The sequence below is a fragment of the Triturus cristatus genome, chromosome 3_2, assembly GCF_964204655.1.
Source record: "Triturus cristatus chromosome 3_2, aTriCri1.1, whole genome shotgun sequence".
In the NCBI taxonomy this organism is placed as follows: domain Eukaryota; kingdom Metazoa; phylum Chordata; class Amphibia; order Caudata; family Salamandridae; genus Triturus; species Triturus cristatus.
The window spans coordinates 580,899,419-580,915,235 of record NC_140584.1 but is presented as its reverse complement, the minus strand read 5'-3'; the positions used below and the strand labels follow the sequence as shown (position 1 = coordinate 580,915,235).

At 46.3% G+C, this 15,817-nt stretch overlaps 1 protein-coding gene across 2 annotated transcripts in view; it reads right to left on the bottom strand.

Annotated features, from left to right (window-relative positions):
• The window catches only part of PPIE (peptidylprolyl isomerase E), a 184,136-nt gene that overhangs the window by 92,204 nt on the left and 76,115 nt on the right, over positions 1–15,817 (bottom strand). For both annotated transcript variants that reach the window (XM_085648357.1, XM_085648356.1), the window contains exon 8: positions 13,066–13,251. In XM_085648357.1, coding sequence (XP_085504483.1) covers positions 13,066–13,251 — 186 coding nt within the window. The remainder of the gene's footprint in view (positions 1–13,065; positions 13,252–15,817) is intronic.

Below are 15,817 nucleotides of genomic sequence, written 5' to 3'. Positions count from 1 at the left end.
AGGGCCGGGTCGGGAGGAGTCCCAGACACCCAGCAGGCGTGGAGCCAGCCCTCAGGGAGACCGGAGGGCCGATCGAAACCCATCGTCCTGGGGGAGTTCAGAGGTGCGATAGAAACTGCTCCTCCCTCTCTCATCCCCTGGAAGCGTGATGTCCTCCAGCCGGAGTGGCGCCTCTAGGCCCGGGTCGCGCTGGGGCCGGGCGGCCATCTTGGTGCATGAAGTGGGCACGCGGGCCCGGGGTGGCCGAAAGGAGAGAGGCCAGGGACGGGGATGTCCGGGTCGGTGCGTGTGTCCTGGTGGGGAGGTTCGGCTGGGCCGGGTGCTTGGGCTGTAGGTACCAGGTTTCGGTGGTGCGGGGGCACGGAGGGCCATTCTACGAGGCCGGGTCCAACAGTCAGTCACTCAGTGAGAGCGAGTCAGTCAGTCACTCAGTGAGAGCGAGTCAGTCAGTCACTCAGTGAGAGCGAGTCAGTCAGTCACTCAGTGTGGGAGAGCGAGTCAGTCAGTCAGTGAGAGTGGGAGAGTGAGTGAGTGGGAGAGTGAGTGAGTGGGAGAGTGAGTGAGTGGGAGAGTGAGTGAGTGGGAGAGTGAGTGAGTGGGAGAGTGAGTGAGTGGGAGAGTGAGTGAGTGGGAGAGTGAGTGAGTGGGAGAGTGAGTGAGTGGGAGAGTGAGTGGGAGAGTGAGTGGGAGAGTGAGTGGGAGAGTGAGTGAGTGGGAGAGTGAGTGGGAGAGTGAGTGGGAGAGTGAGTGGGAGAGTGAGTGGGAGAGTGAGTGGGAGAGTGAGTGGGAGAGTGAGTGGGAGAGTGAGTGGGAGAGTGAGTGGGAGAGTGAGTGGGAGAGTGAGTGGGAGAGTGAGTGGGAGAGTGAGTGGGAGAGTGAGTGGGAGAGTGAGTGGGAGAGTGAGTGGGAGAGTGAGTGGGAGAGTGAGTGGGAGAGTGAGTGGGAGAGTGAGTGGGAGAGTGAGTGGGAGAGTGAGTGGGAGAGTGAGTGGGAGAGTGAGTGGGAGAGTGAGTGGGAGAGTGAGTGGGAGAGTGAGTGGGAGAGTGAGTGGGAGAGTGAGTGGGAGAGTGAGTGGGAGAGTGAGTGGGAGAGTGAGTGGGAGAGTGAGTGGGAGAGTGAGTGGGAGAGTGAGTGGGAGAGTGAGTGGGAGAGTGAGTGGGAGAGTGAGTGGGAGAGTGAGTGGGAGAGTGAGTGGGAGAGTGAGTGGGAGAGTGAGTGGGAGAGTGAGTGGGAGAGTGAGTGAGAGAGTGAGTGGGAGAGTGTCAGTGAGAGAGTGAGAGAGTGAGTGGGAGAGTGTCAGTGAGAGAGTGGGAGAGTGTCAGTGAGAGAGTGGGAGAGTGAGTGGGAGAGTGAGTGGGAGAGTGAGTGGGAGAGTGAGTGAGAGAGTGAGTGGGAGAGTGTCAGTGAGAGAGTGGGAGAGTGTCAGTGGGAGAGTGTCAGTGAGAGAGTGGGAGAGTGTCAGTGAGAGAGTGGGAGAGTGTCAGTGAGAGAGTGGGAGAGTGTCAGTGAGAGAGTGGGAGAGTGTCAGTGAGAGAGTGGGAGAGTGTCAGTGAGAGAGTGGGAGAGTGTCAGTGAGAGAGTGAGAGTGTCAGTGAGAGAGTGAGAAAGTGGGAGAGTCCGCGAGTGAGAGTCCGCGAGTGAGAGTCCGCGAGTGAGAGTCCGCGAGTGAGAGTCCGCGAGTGAGAGTCCGCGAGTGAGAGTCCGCGAGTGAGAGTCCGCGAGTGAGAGTCCGCGAGTGAGAGTCCGCGAGTGAGAGTCCGCGAGTGAGAGTCCGCGAGTGAGAGTCCGCGAGTGAGAGTCCGCGAGTGAGAGTCCGCGAGTGAGAGTCCGCGAGTGAGAGTCCGCGAGTGAGAGTCCGCGAGTGAGAGTCCGCGAGTGAGAGTCCGCGAGTGAGAGTCCGCGAGTGAGAGTCCGCGAGTGAGAGTCCGCGAGTGAGAGTCCGCGAGTGAGAGTCCGCGAGTGAGAGTCCGCGAGTGAGAGTCCGCGAGTGAGAGTCCGCGAGTGAGAGTCCGCGAGTGAGAGTCCGCGAGTGAGAGTCCGCGAGTGAGAGTCCGCGAGTGAGTGAGAGTCAGTCAGTCAGTGAGTGAGAGTCAGTGAGAGAGTCAGTGAGTGAGAGAGTGGGAGAGTCTGTCAGTGAGAGTCTATCAGTGAGTGGGAGAGTCAGTGAGAGAGAGAGTGAGTGGGAGAGTGTCAGTGTAAGTCAGTGAGAGTGAGTCAGTGAGTGTGTCAGAGTGAGTCATTCTGTCAGTGAGAGTGGGAGAGCGTCAGTGAGAGTCAGTGTGAGGGAGTGTGAGTGTCAGTGAGAGTGTGAGAGAGTGAGTCTGTGAGAGTGTCAGTAAGTGTGTCAGTGAATGTGAGTCAGCCATTAATGCAAGGCATTTGCAGTTAGGGTGAGTACTCTAAAGCTCAACTGTCATTGTGACAATGGTTCGAATATAAAACCAGTACATGTTTGCAGAGTTTAACGATCTGTGACTATTCCTAATGCTCTGAGGACACTACATTATTATATGCAAATAAATACATGCAGAACAAATAAAAGAAACAATTATAGTGAAGACTTGAATCCGCATGTTCTGAAAACCTGCAATTTCCCATCTTTCAGAAGAGCACAAGCAGCAGCTGTTTTATAGCACTCATGCTTGTGCTAGTCATTGCTAATTTATATTAATTGATTTAATTTTTAAGTAATTCAATAGAGAGACAGCACATCAGGTAAGGATTACAACGCACCTGAGAAAACACGTTAAACTCTTATCTTATCAAGCCCGGGAGTGGTGCGTGCGTGCGCATGCATGCGCGCAGTCTTCACTTTTTCAAGCACTGCACTCGTGCTTGTGGCGTGCCGCTGCGCGCTCCCGCAAGGTGGATGCTGCCACAAGCACGAGTGCAGTGCTTGAAAAAGTGAAGAACGATGGCTAAAGGCCCTCCTATGCAGCGCATGCGCTCTTCGTAGGCGAGACCTAAAGAGAGATATAGTGTGCACAGAGTCAGTACGTCCCCAAAGGTATAGCAGAGGTTAAAGTAGATTCCTTACTCTCAATTTAGTGGTAGCTGGGCTGAGCAATTAGGCTTATCAGAGGGTAGTGTGAATGCATTTGTTGTACACACGCATACAAGGTAGGAACACACACACTCTAGGACTAACTTCAGGCCAATGTTTTTAAAAATATTACTTTCGTTACTTTAATTTTAGGAAACCAGTGGAACTCCGTTACAGGTAAGTGGACTTTTCAGTTATGCAATACTTAAAATATAAAGTAGGCAAATGTTTGGAAAAGCATTAGAAGTACTTTACAGGGTTATGAAATACTTTTCAATAGCAAGAAGATACTTAGTACTGTTCTCAGGATCAACACTTAGTGCAAATACAGTGAAAGCTAATAGAATGCAATGCAATCCTACGGGAGAAAAGACAGGCCAGTAACTCACAGGTTAAGTACAGGACTTTCAGAGTCAGTCTCTGGGTTGTAGAACCAACACAGGGCAAGGGTCAGAAAGACACGCTCAGCGGCACAGGGGTGGCCAGGTGCAGAGGTCAGAGGAGGAGACTGGGGCCCAATACAGACCTATGGAGAAAGGGAAGGGGGGTGTCAGCAGATCACTGGTTGCAGGTAAGGACCAGCGGTTTCAGGGCAAAGTCCCTGGGTTCAAAGAACAACACAAAAGGGCCACAAGTTGGCACCAAGAGTTCACCTCAAGTGTCACACGGGTGGTTAGTTGCAGGGTGCTAACAGGCGTCGGGACTCCCAATGAAAGTCAATGAGGATCTTTGGTTGAGGAAACTGGCTTCAGGCTCGGACCAGAAGACTGGCTGAAGTGAACGAAATGACTGGAGAGGTAAGTTGGATAGTTGCTGGACACCTGGACACCATGGGCACCCCAAGCCCTAGGGGCTGCGGCTGCAGGGGTGTCTTTCAGCGTCTGGTTTCATTCACTGGATCCAGTCGCGGTTAGGGGGATCCTTCAAGATGAGGCAGCAGCCGTTGTGGGAAGCTCAGGAGAGGTCGTCCAATGCTGGATCCCAGGTCAGGTTCACCAGAGGGACTTTGCTGGATAGTTGGGCCACTCTGACTCGGCCTGTGGGTGGAGGGTGCAGAGTGAAGAGGACTCGCGGTTCTGGAAAACACGGAAGTCCCTGTTGGATGTTGCTTTTGCTGGGCAAATCAGGTGTCCACGGGAGAGAGTCTTTATTGAAGGCAGCTCAGGTCTCTGAAGTTTCTGGAGAGTTGCTGGTCGCGGGACACAAAAATTTCTTTGAGCAGTGTTGCTGGAAGAGGAGACAGGCTGGTAGGGCTGGGGTCAAGTCAGTCGTCATCTTCTTGAGGGCTGGACAGCTCTTCTGGTCCTTTTTCTTCATATGTCGTGAAATCTGAGGAACATGGTTCAGGGGAGCCCTGAACTACTAACTTTAAGGATTTTACTGAGGTTGGAGGGGAGTAGCCAATGGTTACTATCCAATAGGGTGACCAATAGGGTGACTACATTCTTTAGATGCCCCCTACCTTTGGGGACATCCTTCTTCCCATTGGTCCTAATTCTCTAAACCAAGTTGGAGAATTCTAATGAGAGCACCTCAGCACCTGGCCACACTAGGGCTGTGCCAAGACAAGGTGGACACGCTTACTCTGCTTACTAATTTTCCCCTCCAGTCCTGCAGCTAAAAAGTGGGGCTGGGACAGGTGAGGCGGGCATCTCCATTACTTGGAGCTGCTCAAATCAGCATAACACAAGGTGAGAGCCTCTGAGGCTTACCGCCAAGTGTTGCTGTTCCTGTAAAGGGGACAGGTGTGAAGCACCTCCACCCAAAGCAGGCTTTGTTTCTGACCTCTGAGAGCTCAAAGTCTCTCACCCCAAGAGGTCAGAAACCTGTTTGGTGCTGGTTGGCTGGCTGGCAGGCAGGCAGTGACCAGTCAGCAAATACACTAGAAACTGGACGTTTTTCAGGGGGCATTTCTACGATGCCCTCTGAGTGCATTTTATAATAAATCCCACACTGGCATAAGTGTGGGTTTATCCTGCTGAGAAGTTTGATACCAAACTTCTCAGTCGTCAGTAATGTCATAATGGAGCTGTGGAGTTTGTGCTGAAAAACTCCCACCCCATGTACTCAAAATGGATTTACTGCACTTACTGTGTCTAAGAATGGACTCAGACACTGCACGGGCATATTGCTCATGCAGCTATGCCCTCACCTGTGGTATGGTGAACCCTGCCTTAGGGCTGTTAAACCGGTCAGAGGGGACAAGACTCCCTCTGGATTCCTGCCAGGAGGAGGTAACACCTTCAGCGGCAGGCCTCTAGTGTTACCTATCAGGGGAGCCGCTGATATCTCTCTCCAGGCACGCAAAAGGCTGTCACATGGCCAGCCTCAGTACATGGATACTAGAAAACTGGGTAACAGAGTTGCAACTTTCTAAAAGTTGCATGTGACAAGTTACATTAATTTAGACGTTGGCATCTAGTCGGGCTTAATGAAACGAGTTGTTTGGTGCCTTGAAGTACCAACTTCATTAGTCCCATTAAGAAGTTAGCACAGCTGAGTTGTCAGCATTTAATTTTGTACTCGCCAATGGTGCTACCAGTCTTTCTCACAGTAGAAACAACAGTTGTGAGCTTTTACTGTTAGAACAGGTAAAATAAAACACGTCCTGCTTTTTCATTTGCAGCACCCTGCCTACGGATGGGTAACTTACATATATTAAAAAAGGTATTTGGGCTTTCCCATTGCTTAAAATGGCCAAGTCGAGTTAACAGTTTTAAACTGCTCTATTCAGTATGCAGTGGCAGACTTGGAGTCACACTTTACCTTGTCCCACTAAGGGTGGCACAACAAGTGCTGCTGTTCTTGAGAGGAGACACTAGCGTACAGGCCCTTGATATTCCAGGTACCATATACTAGGGACTTAGAAGTAAGCTGGCTCATACCAATTAGGAATAGGCCAATCAAACAAACATTTAAGGGTCATGGCATTGGCACTGATGTCTGGCTAGCAGGCCTTAATGCATTATCAAGAGTCAAAAAACAGGCAGCATCAGTTCAAAACTTTGGGGCAACCATACAAAAAGATGCCTTTCCTTAAAAAGAACGATTAGACATCGCCTGAAACAACAGTTCACCGCAGTCAGGTATGGCAGTGAATGGCAAAGGCATGCCTGATGGTATTGGTGGTGTCCATGCCACAGTGAATTGTAAACTTGGCTGAATCACAACTGTCTTGCATGGCTTAGGTTAGGATAGGTCAGATCTTCCAGGAATCCTAGGAGGGACTGAGGGCAAAGGTAGTAAAAGAAAATACCCTCTTCCCAAAGGTCTCCACTCGTTTGGACTCCATATCAGGGATAGTAGTCACATAGCTATTTGGGTTCACTGTCAAACTTTATGGAGAGGGCTGCTGAGACAAAAGTGCAGGGTTGCCCATGATAGGACAGAGGCGTTTTGCAATTTGGTGATTGACTTGGGGGCCAGAGCAAGGTTTGGGCCAGGCATCTAAGGAGAGGAGGAGCTCTGTTGAGGTGTGCCCTGGCTTAAGCTCTTACGTCAAGACCTTGGTTTTGACCTCTAAGGAGGGCAGCTGGAGGTCAAGAATTTAGTCTACCCTAAACATGACCATTGGATAAGAAGCACTCTCCTCAGTTTCAGGGCCTGGGGTGAGAGAAGTCCCCACTCAGGGGAGGTTTTAAGGCCACTGGCTTGTTGAAGGTCATCAGAAATTTTTTCTTTATGGTATTGTTACACTACCTCATCACCCGCATCATAATCTTTGTCCGAATCTGTACCAAATAAGGAATGCAACGTATGTGGTAAGTGGCACTTTAACAGAAAGCAAGCGCTGCCTCAGTCAAAGTCGTAGCGGCACCGACTGAGTCAGAGAGTACAATGGGCATTCAAGCTCCGAGAACCGGCATGGAGCTTGACGCTGGAGACTGAGTCCGTGCAGGAGCCGGAGGAGGCCCAGTCGTGGATTCAGAGGGTCGAACTTTCGTTGTGGGAGAGTCCGCTGGCGGTATCCCAGATGAGGGGGCCTCTCAGCTACTTGGGGGCCCATAGGCATGCCAGATGGAGAGTCTGAGCATGGCCTTGTGAAACTCGTCGATCTGCCTCAGTTGTGCAGAAAGCCCCAAAAACATGCGTTGTGTCGGGATAAGTTGGGAGATGGGCTCTGAGTTCAACCAACTTAGGGAGGGAGATCAGGAGGCATGGCCAAGCCCTCGCACCTTCTCAGGAGAATTTAAGGGGCAGAGTCCTGCTTGGATTTTTAATATTTTTTCTTCAACTAACCTGAAGACTTGGAGCACCACGACGATCGACCTCAGGAACAATTTTTGAAACTTCTGGTGGGGACTGACCTTTCGATGTGGACTGGTATTGTTACGGTCTTCCGGTGCTTAGCAACAGACTTTCACTTCACGGTCCCATATGGTCTTCAGGTTCATTGACGTGCAGTCACTGCAGGTCTTAGTCGCGCTTGACCACAGGCAAACCTGATGAGGGTCTGTCACAGACATTTGGTTGCGGCAATCCTTACATGGCTTAAGCTGTCATTTTGGGATGTGGCATTTCCCTAGCACACAGAAAACTTTGCTGAGATGAAGTGTCTCAAAGACACGAAAGGTAGATCCCGATCCACATCTGGTGGTCCAGAAAGAAAGACCTCCACTAGCTGTTACTGGCATTGGACAGGTTATCGTTACTTCTGAATTTTCGCTTGTCTTATAAATAGATGCATTATTATTCCTTAGTTGGGTCTATATGTGCCTGTGACACCAAGGACATATTTGACCCTATATATACATTTTTTAATAATGGCTGATCACAATGAATAGGTACACGACCTATGCGTTGAGTGCAATTTTTGACTATACTGTCACAACGTTTTCCCGGCAATGATCTAGTCATCAGGGGACTTTTTTAGCATGTTTATGCTCCTCATGTATTGTCTTCACACATGCCCATGAGGCTTCAGGAGCAAGTTGCACTTTTAATCCCAGTGGGTCGATACTCACATCCAATATTCAGATAGATCCACTAACCGTTGACGAGGGAAGTTAGTCTTTTTTTCATGCTTATTAAACTACTATTATTTTTAACACATAATGTGCCTCTTAAGGGCTATGCTCGCAAGTAAATTACATCCTGGTCTAAAGTTAAATTCTAAAATTATCCGTGAGGCAAAGTACCTATTTGTACTAAATCGCGCTATACCGAATGGCACAACATTGCCAAGTCCGCTTTCTAGGACTACTGAGTAAGATTTAAATAGACGGCAAAAATGGCACCCGCGTTTACAGACACACCGAGTTGCCACGCGTCTTCGATAGGACATTGCTGCGACATTCAGGTAAAGTTTAAACGATAAAATATCGATCTACTGCTCCTAAGAATTTAGCGCCGGATCCGAGTGTACGTGCCTCATGCTATCACGGCCAACACATAGCCAGACACGCTCACGGGAGCACATTAGTTTTAACGATGTAGTTCGTCCTCCGTTTTTAAACACTTACAATTTTCTCAGTTTGCTTTTGGTACTTTTAGTGAAACTATATTCTTGAAATTGTTTAGTATAGGGCTTATCAAGTTCCGATATTTGGTTCCCGAACCTCATGCGATCGCGTCCAATACATAGCCAGACACGCTCACGGGAGCACATTAGTTTTAACGATATAGTTCGTCCTCCGTTTTTAAACACTTACAATTTTTTCAGTTTGCTTTTGGGTACTTTTAGTGAAACTATATTCTTGAAATTGTTAAATACAGGGCTTATCAAGGTCCGTTATTTGGTGCCCGAACCTGAAGGGGTACCTCAATCACAACATGTGATGCGGCTCGATCACTACGTGTCCCAGGCTGCCTTTTAAATACTCGACAAGAACATTAAAGTGGACACGGATTTAACAGGGTGAGAAACAGTTATAATAAGGACTTCCAAAACTCATGTGAGTATTACTAAACTCACATCTATATCCAGTTTCGGGTTCAAGATTTGTCCTTTTTCTTATGTGCTCTCTTATCAGAACTAATCCAGAAAGTGACGGATTTACAGCGCATGACTTTAATCAATTCAGGGGACGTTGGTATGATTTACTAGGTGAGAGGAATATCTGTAATGTTAAGTTTTGTTCACAAAGTTTTTCCATTGCACTATCGGTGTATGGGTGGTGGTATTTTCCTATATTTTTTGAGTCTGTGTTATTGACTTTTGGAGTGTCATGATTACTTATAGAAGAAATTGTTCTTGTATTGCTGACATGCAATCAGGTTTCCATCAGATCTGGTAATGTAGGATATTGATTACACCAAAAGGACGCTCATATAGGCTTTTTTTTACAGTTTTCAAGATGCATGCATTAAGATGGGCTAACTTGACATAGCGTGCTGTTTTTCATATCAGAACCAGGATGTTGTTTCCTTGTTTCCAACAAAAATAATGTCTTTTCCTTATTTATGGTTTAATCATCGTGTGTTATCCTGTCCAATCATGTCATTAGAGGTTTTGTGTTGCGTCTCCTACGTCTGTTTGATATCTATGTGGACGGAAGAATACGTAACCAATGACAGAATGATACAATGGAAGTGTTTATCTATTTTCAAATTTGAATTGTGATATCTAAGGGCATTTCTATGTGTTTATTCACTGCGGTGATTTCCACTGATTATATTCGATGACTGTACAATTATTGTTTTATATGTATTTTCCCGCAGCCTTGAAAAAGCCCGGTGGGCGAAACGCGCGTCGGCTGCTGCTGCTCTGCGTTGTTGTTTGATGAATAAAATAATCTGCAACAGGACCTGATTGGGAAACTTCTTTATATCCAATTACAAAAAAAAGAAATAAGGACACTCTAACAATTGACTACTATTCATGTTGCTGAGGTTTTGATTAAAACCTTTGGATTATAGTGACTACTTGGGTGTGCTCAGGTGTATTTTGACTTTGTCCAGAAAGAAAGAAACTGACACCGTGAGGGAGTGTCACCTATATAGGCTTTGCGCGTCATTTCAGGGGCAGAACGGCATCAGTGCGGAGCTGCATGGTGCCACCTACCTAGAACAGAGATTCTGCAGAAAAAACTTTCCTGATACAGTCTGATATCTGGGGAATATTCAAAAGGTGAGGAATATGCGGTTAGAGGTCTGTATCAGAACAGCTGTTACTTGTGTCCCGCTCACCTGAGATCTAACAAGGGAGGTGACTCCATTTTGAAAGGACCCGGCTTCTCCAGGCCAGGACTGTCCTTTTAGGAAGAAACATACCAGACAGCGCAGCTGTCTGGTTTGCTAAAGACAACTTGGGGACATTTGGAAAGATTCTCTGGGAATGCATTCACCCATTGCTCATCACTGGGTTTGTGGTCTGTAACACTCACATTTGCTTGCTTTCTATTTGCCGCCTTTATTTATTTTAGGCTGTTCAGTTTGTGTTAGTCCATCCCTGCATGTTTACCGGAGCTCCTTGTATTCTTCCACGAGTGCTCGCTTTCTGTAAACAGGCCTTTAAAATTTTGTTTTATCTTGTCACATTTAATGTGCATTCAGATACAGAGGTCAAATGTCAGGCTCTGTCTTCTTCCTCTGACTTCAAAGTGAGAGGATTTATATGATAATCCGGATGGCTACCCATGTGAGAGAAAAGGCTGTAGGATGTTTTTTTTCAAGCATACAGCAAAATTTAAATGTCTATAAATGAACTGTGCAAATATTTCAGAATATATCAAAATTCAGAAGGCACAAATGAAGGCAATTTTTTGTAATTCTGAAGTGTAGTGGAAAGAAACATTTTAATACGATCAAAACAAATCAATACAACTGGTGATGCAATTTCCACACATTCATTGTGTGCTGTATAGTATTGTCAGTAAAACTATATGTCTGTGCAAATGTAATGGTCATTTCAATAAAAAATGTGTGACTAACGGCAGTGCGCGACCAGACCATGCATACCCTAACTCTATACCAGTCCACTCTACTCCCCTCTATGATACGCCACTCCAATATACTCCACTCCACTGTAGGACTCGCCACTCCATTCCACACCGCGATACTCCATGCTGACACTCTACGCCACTCCATAACAGTATGACCCTCTAACTCTATGACACTCCACGACACTGTACTCCACTCTACTCCATGACACCTCTACTCCACTCTATGCCACTTTACTCCATACTACGCAACATAACTCCACTTTACTGCGCTCTATGCTACGCCCTCCACTATGTCCTCCTCCACTCTATGCCTTTCCATTAAAGGACAACACTCCACTTGAATTTGCAACACTCCACTCTTCACCACTCTAGACAATAAACTTGATGTAATGCTGAACAGCTGCCACGTTGGTGTACAACACGGCTAAAACACATTGGCAAATGCATCAGCTCTTGCATAAGCGAGAGATGCTTGCTTTGCCAGTGCTTGCTTAGAATTTACTTCAGTGTACTCTGTAGGAAATGCTTTTAGCTTTACAGCTTTGATTCCATCAAGATGGCTTCAGGGGTGGCATACTTTTTTCATAAATACAGAACGGTAGCTTGTTGTTCATTAGAACACTGTGGGAAACTACAGTTAATTACTATGGAGTTAACTGATTCACTGCTGCTGGTGTTGGAAGTTCTGCATGTCAGAACGTTTAACTGAAACGGATGATGAAGATATTTGAGAACTCGTAGAAAATGTGTCCTCATTTTAGCTTTCTAGAGCACACCATAATTTATGTGACAAAACGAACCACCTAATTTCGAAAGGAAATGCTACAAATGTTACAATTTTGATCCCATTAAAATGGCTTCAGGTGTGCCACAGTTTTGTCTTGAATACAGTATGCTAGCACTCTAGTTGTTGATTAGCACACTAGCACACTGTGGGAAGCTGAACACTGGGAATCAACTGACAAGTTGCAGCTGCTGTTAGTATATTTTACTCAAAATAGCAGACTTTATTCTCACATGGCTGAGAAAGATTTTATGACAAAGAAAATGTGCTCTCATTTTAGCTTCTGGAGGACCTTCCATACTCTCATGAAAGGAAACAGTCAAATCCCAGCAGAGGGTCAGCATTTTCCCATGCTAAAGTGACCCTAGAACACTCCACAATCCCTAAAATAATTATTATACCACAAACGATTTATTTTGTGCGTAAAATCTGTTATCACCCTATGGGCCACTTTTTGTAACCCTCAAAACCTGGCATTTACTAAAATGCATTTCATTGGGGACCGTGTCCAGGAGTCCTGTATTGGCTGTCACAGCATGTTGCCCATGTTGCGTCCAGCCAATCAAGGGAGGGTCCCTTTAGGATCCCCCTAACTCCCATATGCCCCTTGTGTGCTCACCTTGCCCCTTATTTATTTTTTAATCCATTTTCAGGACGCAGCGACCATGTCCCTAAGTCCAGTAATGGCTACCACAACATACTGTTCAGGTTGTGGCCAGCCAACTTGGATTGATTAACCCCCTCTACAATGGCTAATCAGAGTATATCTGAACACCAACAGTCGGAATACCACTATCTTTTTAACCCCTTCATGACACCCAGAGCACCTCTTTAAAAGGTAATTTCTTGAAAGTGGTTGAATGGATTTATAATGAGTATTAAAAATTACGCTATCTGAATAAAGTTCTAATCGTTTGCCGAATTTGGTGATATTCAGTAATTTTTTTCTGTATTGCTTCACACAATTACCTACGACAATTAACAGGGAAAATCAATGTTCTGGTAGCCTTATCACCCACTTTTTTTGGCCCCCCCAACTGATTAACCCAAAACATTCCAGGAATGCACTGAGGTAAATGAAATGAAGTTTGTGAACGTATATATATCCCCGTGGAAACATTTGGAAACCTACCCTATCTCTTGAACAGTACCGTCACTTGTAATCTGAAACTCGCCTAATGCTATGCCTTTACTATCATCAGCCCTTCTCTTTAACCTGTCGCTAGAGATTTGGTGGCCTCTCATCTCCTCTTATGTTTATGGATTCCCTTTGGTCTCCTGTTTGGTCTGGTAGTCGACTCCATGTAGGATTTCAATTGTTATTGTGAACACACATGCACAGTGCAGCCCCATACCTGCTCCAGTGTGCTTCAGTATAAAGTTCTCATCGTCAAATTTCCTGCCGTAGATGGATTTGCCACCAGAACCATTGTGGTTGGTGAAGTCGCCGCCCTGACACATAAACTGAGGAATGATCCGGTGGAAGCTACTGCCCTTGAAGCCAAAACCCTTTTCATGGGTGCAGAGACAGCGGAAATTCTCTGTACAGAAAACAAGATGGAAACAGGATAAGCACACATAAAAAAAAAAGAAAACTTCAGAATAATTGCAACCTCTTTGACCAGGGGAGATAGCGATAAGGGAAGCTATCCACCGAGATGGACATTTGAAAAGTACATAAGGACATGACACTACCCAGTCACACCAATGCAAAACCCAAACGATTTTACCACTAACAGTCCCCCCAAAAGTGATATTATACAGTCACTGATAAGAAGACACGCTTATAGTGAAACTGCTAGCAGGAGGCTTAGAGACCTGTTCGGTTTAACACACCCTTTCCCCAAGACACAGACTAGGGAAGATGCAGTGACCCGTCTCCAAATATTTCTGCATAGCCATTTTTCACTCTTGCTCAGACCATAAGAAATGAAAAGGACTAATCTGGATAGAATGTTAGTAATCAAGTAAGTGCTGTACACCATTAACTTCCCTCATTGAAATGATTTATAAAAATCAGGAGAGTAAACCACAAATATGTCAGCACAAACACAGTGTGATGCTTAAGGATCTTAGGAATGGATTTTATTAAAAACTCGCTTCCCAATAACAGAATTCAGATGCCAAGGGTGATGAATTTTCAAGTAGAGCCAAGATAGATTCAGAGCAGGTAAAGAATCAATGGATTTGAAGAGGAGATACAGGGAGGAGGAGCCTCCAGGGAGAATCAAGGAAGAACCAGGGCTGGTAAACCCTAAGGAGAAAGTTGCTGCAAATCAAGGAAACCAGTCATGGAAGCTACCCAGACAAGAAAGCATCCAGGATAAGTAATGGAAGAAACAGTGTTACCAAAGCCTTCAGGGAGAGTTATCACCTATACCAGGAAGAGTGACTGCCTATACCAGGCCCGGAGAAGCAAAGGTAATCAGAGTGCTGGTAAAGCCTCCAGAAAAAGCCATAAAAGATGTAGGGGATTGGAGCATGAAGCAGAAATCATGGTAGACCTACATCCGAGGAACTTCAGGGAGAAATTAGACCCTTATGGATCAACACATTTCCCCATAGGCACATAATTGGCAAAACCCTCTGCTAGATCACATTCTTACTTACTTACTTGCAAGACAAATTCTCCAGTGTTGATATCTTTTATAGATTGACTTGCTCGAATCATAATCCGTAGTCAGGCTGGGAATTGCCTACAGTGGTTCCCAAGCTTTTGACTCCTGAGTACCCCCATTGAGTCAATATTGGAAGCTGGGGACCCTGAAGCAATTTGTACAATTTAAATTCCAAACATTAAAACAGTAATTAAAAATAAATATGTGCATACATGTGTGCATACATTCGGTGTGGGCAATCTATTAGGGTGGCCTTGATTCATGCCCGCTCTTTATGTAAACACTCTCAAGACATCTTTGACCTTCTTTCAGACGAGGCTCTCGATCTATTGTTCATACCTGAGACTTAGCTAAAAGAGTTCTCTAACCCAGTGGTTGACCTGGCAATCCCTGGGGGTTACCACATTTTGCATGCTGACCGCAAAGGTGGTAGGGGCGGAGGTGTTGCATTGGTGTTCAGAGACAAATGGACCTTTCACCAGGGAGAGTCCATGGTGTTGGGTGAGGGAGAAGCTCTGAACTTCTGCGTTACCATCTCACCCCATTTCTCGCTAGGCGGCAAGCTGGTTTATATACCTCCGAGCCCGGCAGGCACCTTTCTGAAAGCTTTGGACGATTTTATAGTCCCGCATGAATTACGTTTTACCCGCTTTCTATTCATCGGAGATTTTAATATTCACGGGGACGCAGGGGACACACAGGAGTTTCTCGACACATTTAGTCTTGCCCAGCTCACACAATGGGTTGGCACCCCTACGCATTGTCGCGGGCATATTCTTGATCTGATTTGCACTAACTTTCTTATTGTCGTCAAAGATCCCATCCCAGTGCATTGGTCTGACCATTCTGCGATTCATTTTTCCTGGCATATCGAAAGTATCCACTCACCTGGCCCGTCCTGTCAAGGACCACGTGGTAAACCTTCCATTAAATTTGATCCTTTGGCATTTAGTCTTGCCATGGTCGAGACATGGCCTGCACCCTTTACTGACCTGGAGGGAGCTCTTGATAGTTTCACTAGCTGGATTTCTTTGGCGGCTGAGCGCCTGTCTTCGACAACACACCTTAGGCGCTCCAGGGATTCTCCTTCGAAAACCTTGGTTTTCCACTGAGCCTAAAGTCCAGAAGCAACAGTGTAAAAAATTGGAACACTCTTGGAGACAGGTTTACTGCCTGTCGGCCAAGATGGCCCTCAGAACAGCTCAAAAAGCATACTATGCGTCAATAACGCAAGCCTTTATTATGCAGAGCGCAGTGCTCTCTCTAGGAATAACTCCAAGGAAATCTTTTCCATTGTTCAAAGCTTTCTTTCCCCCAAAGCAGAGATTATTGCATTTCCCTCTTCAGCTGTATGGTACGAGAAACTCTCTAGCTTCTTTATAGATAAGATTCAAGCTCTTCAAGCGAGTTTCAACACCAGTAATCACTACGATGCAAGGACATTATCTCTGTTTGGGCTGACTGTTACTTCTCTACCATCATCCTGACT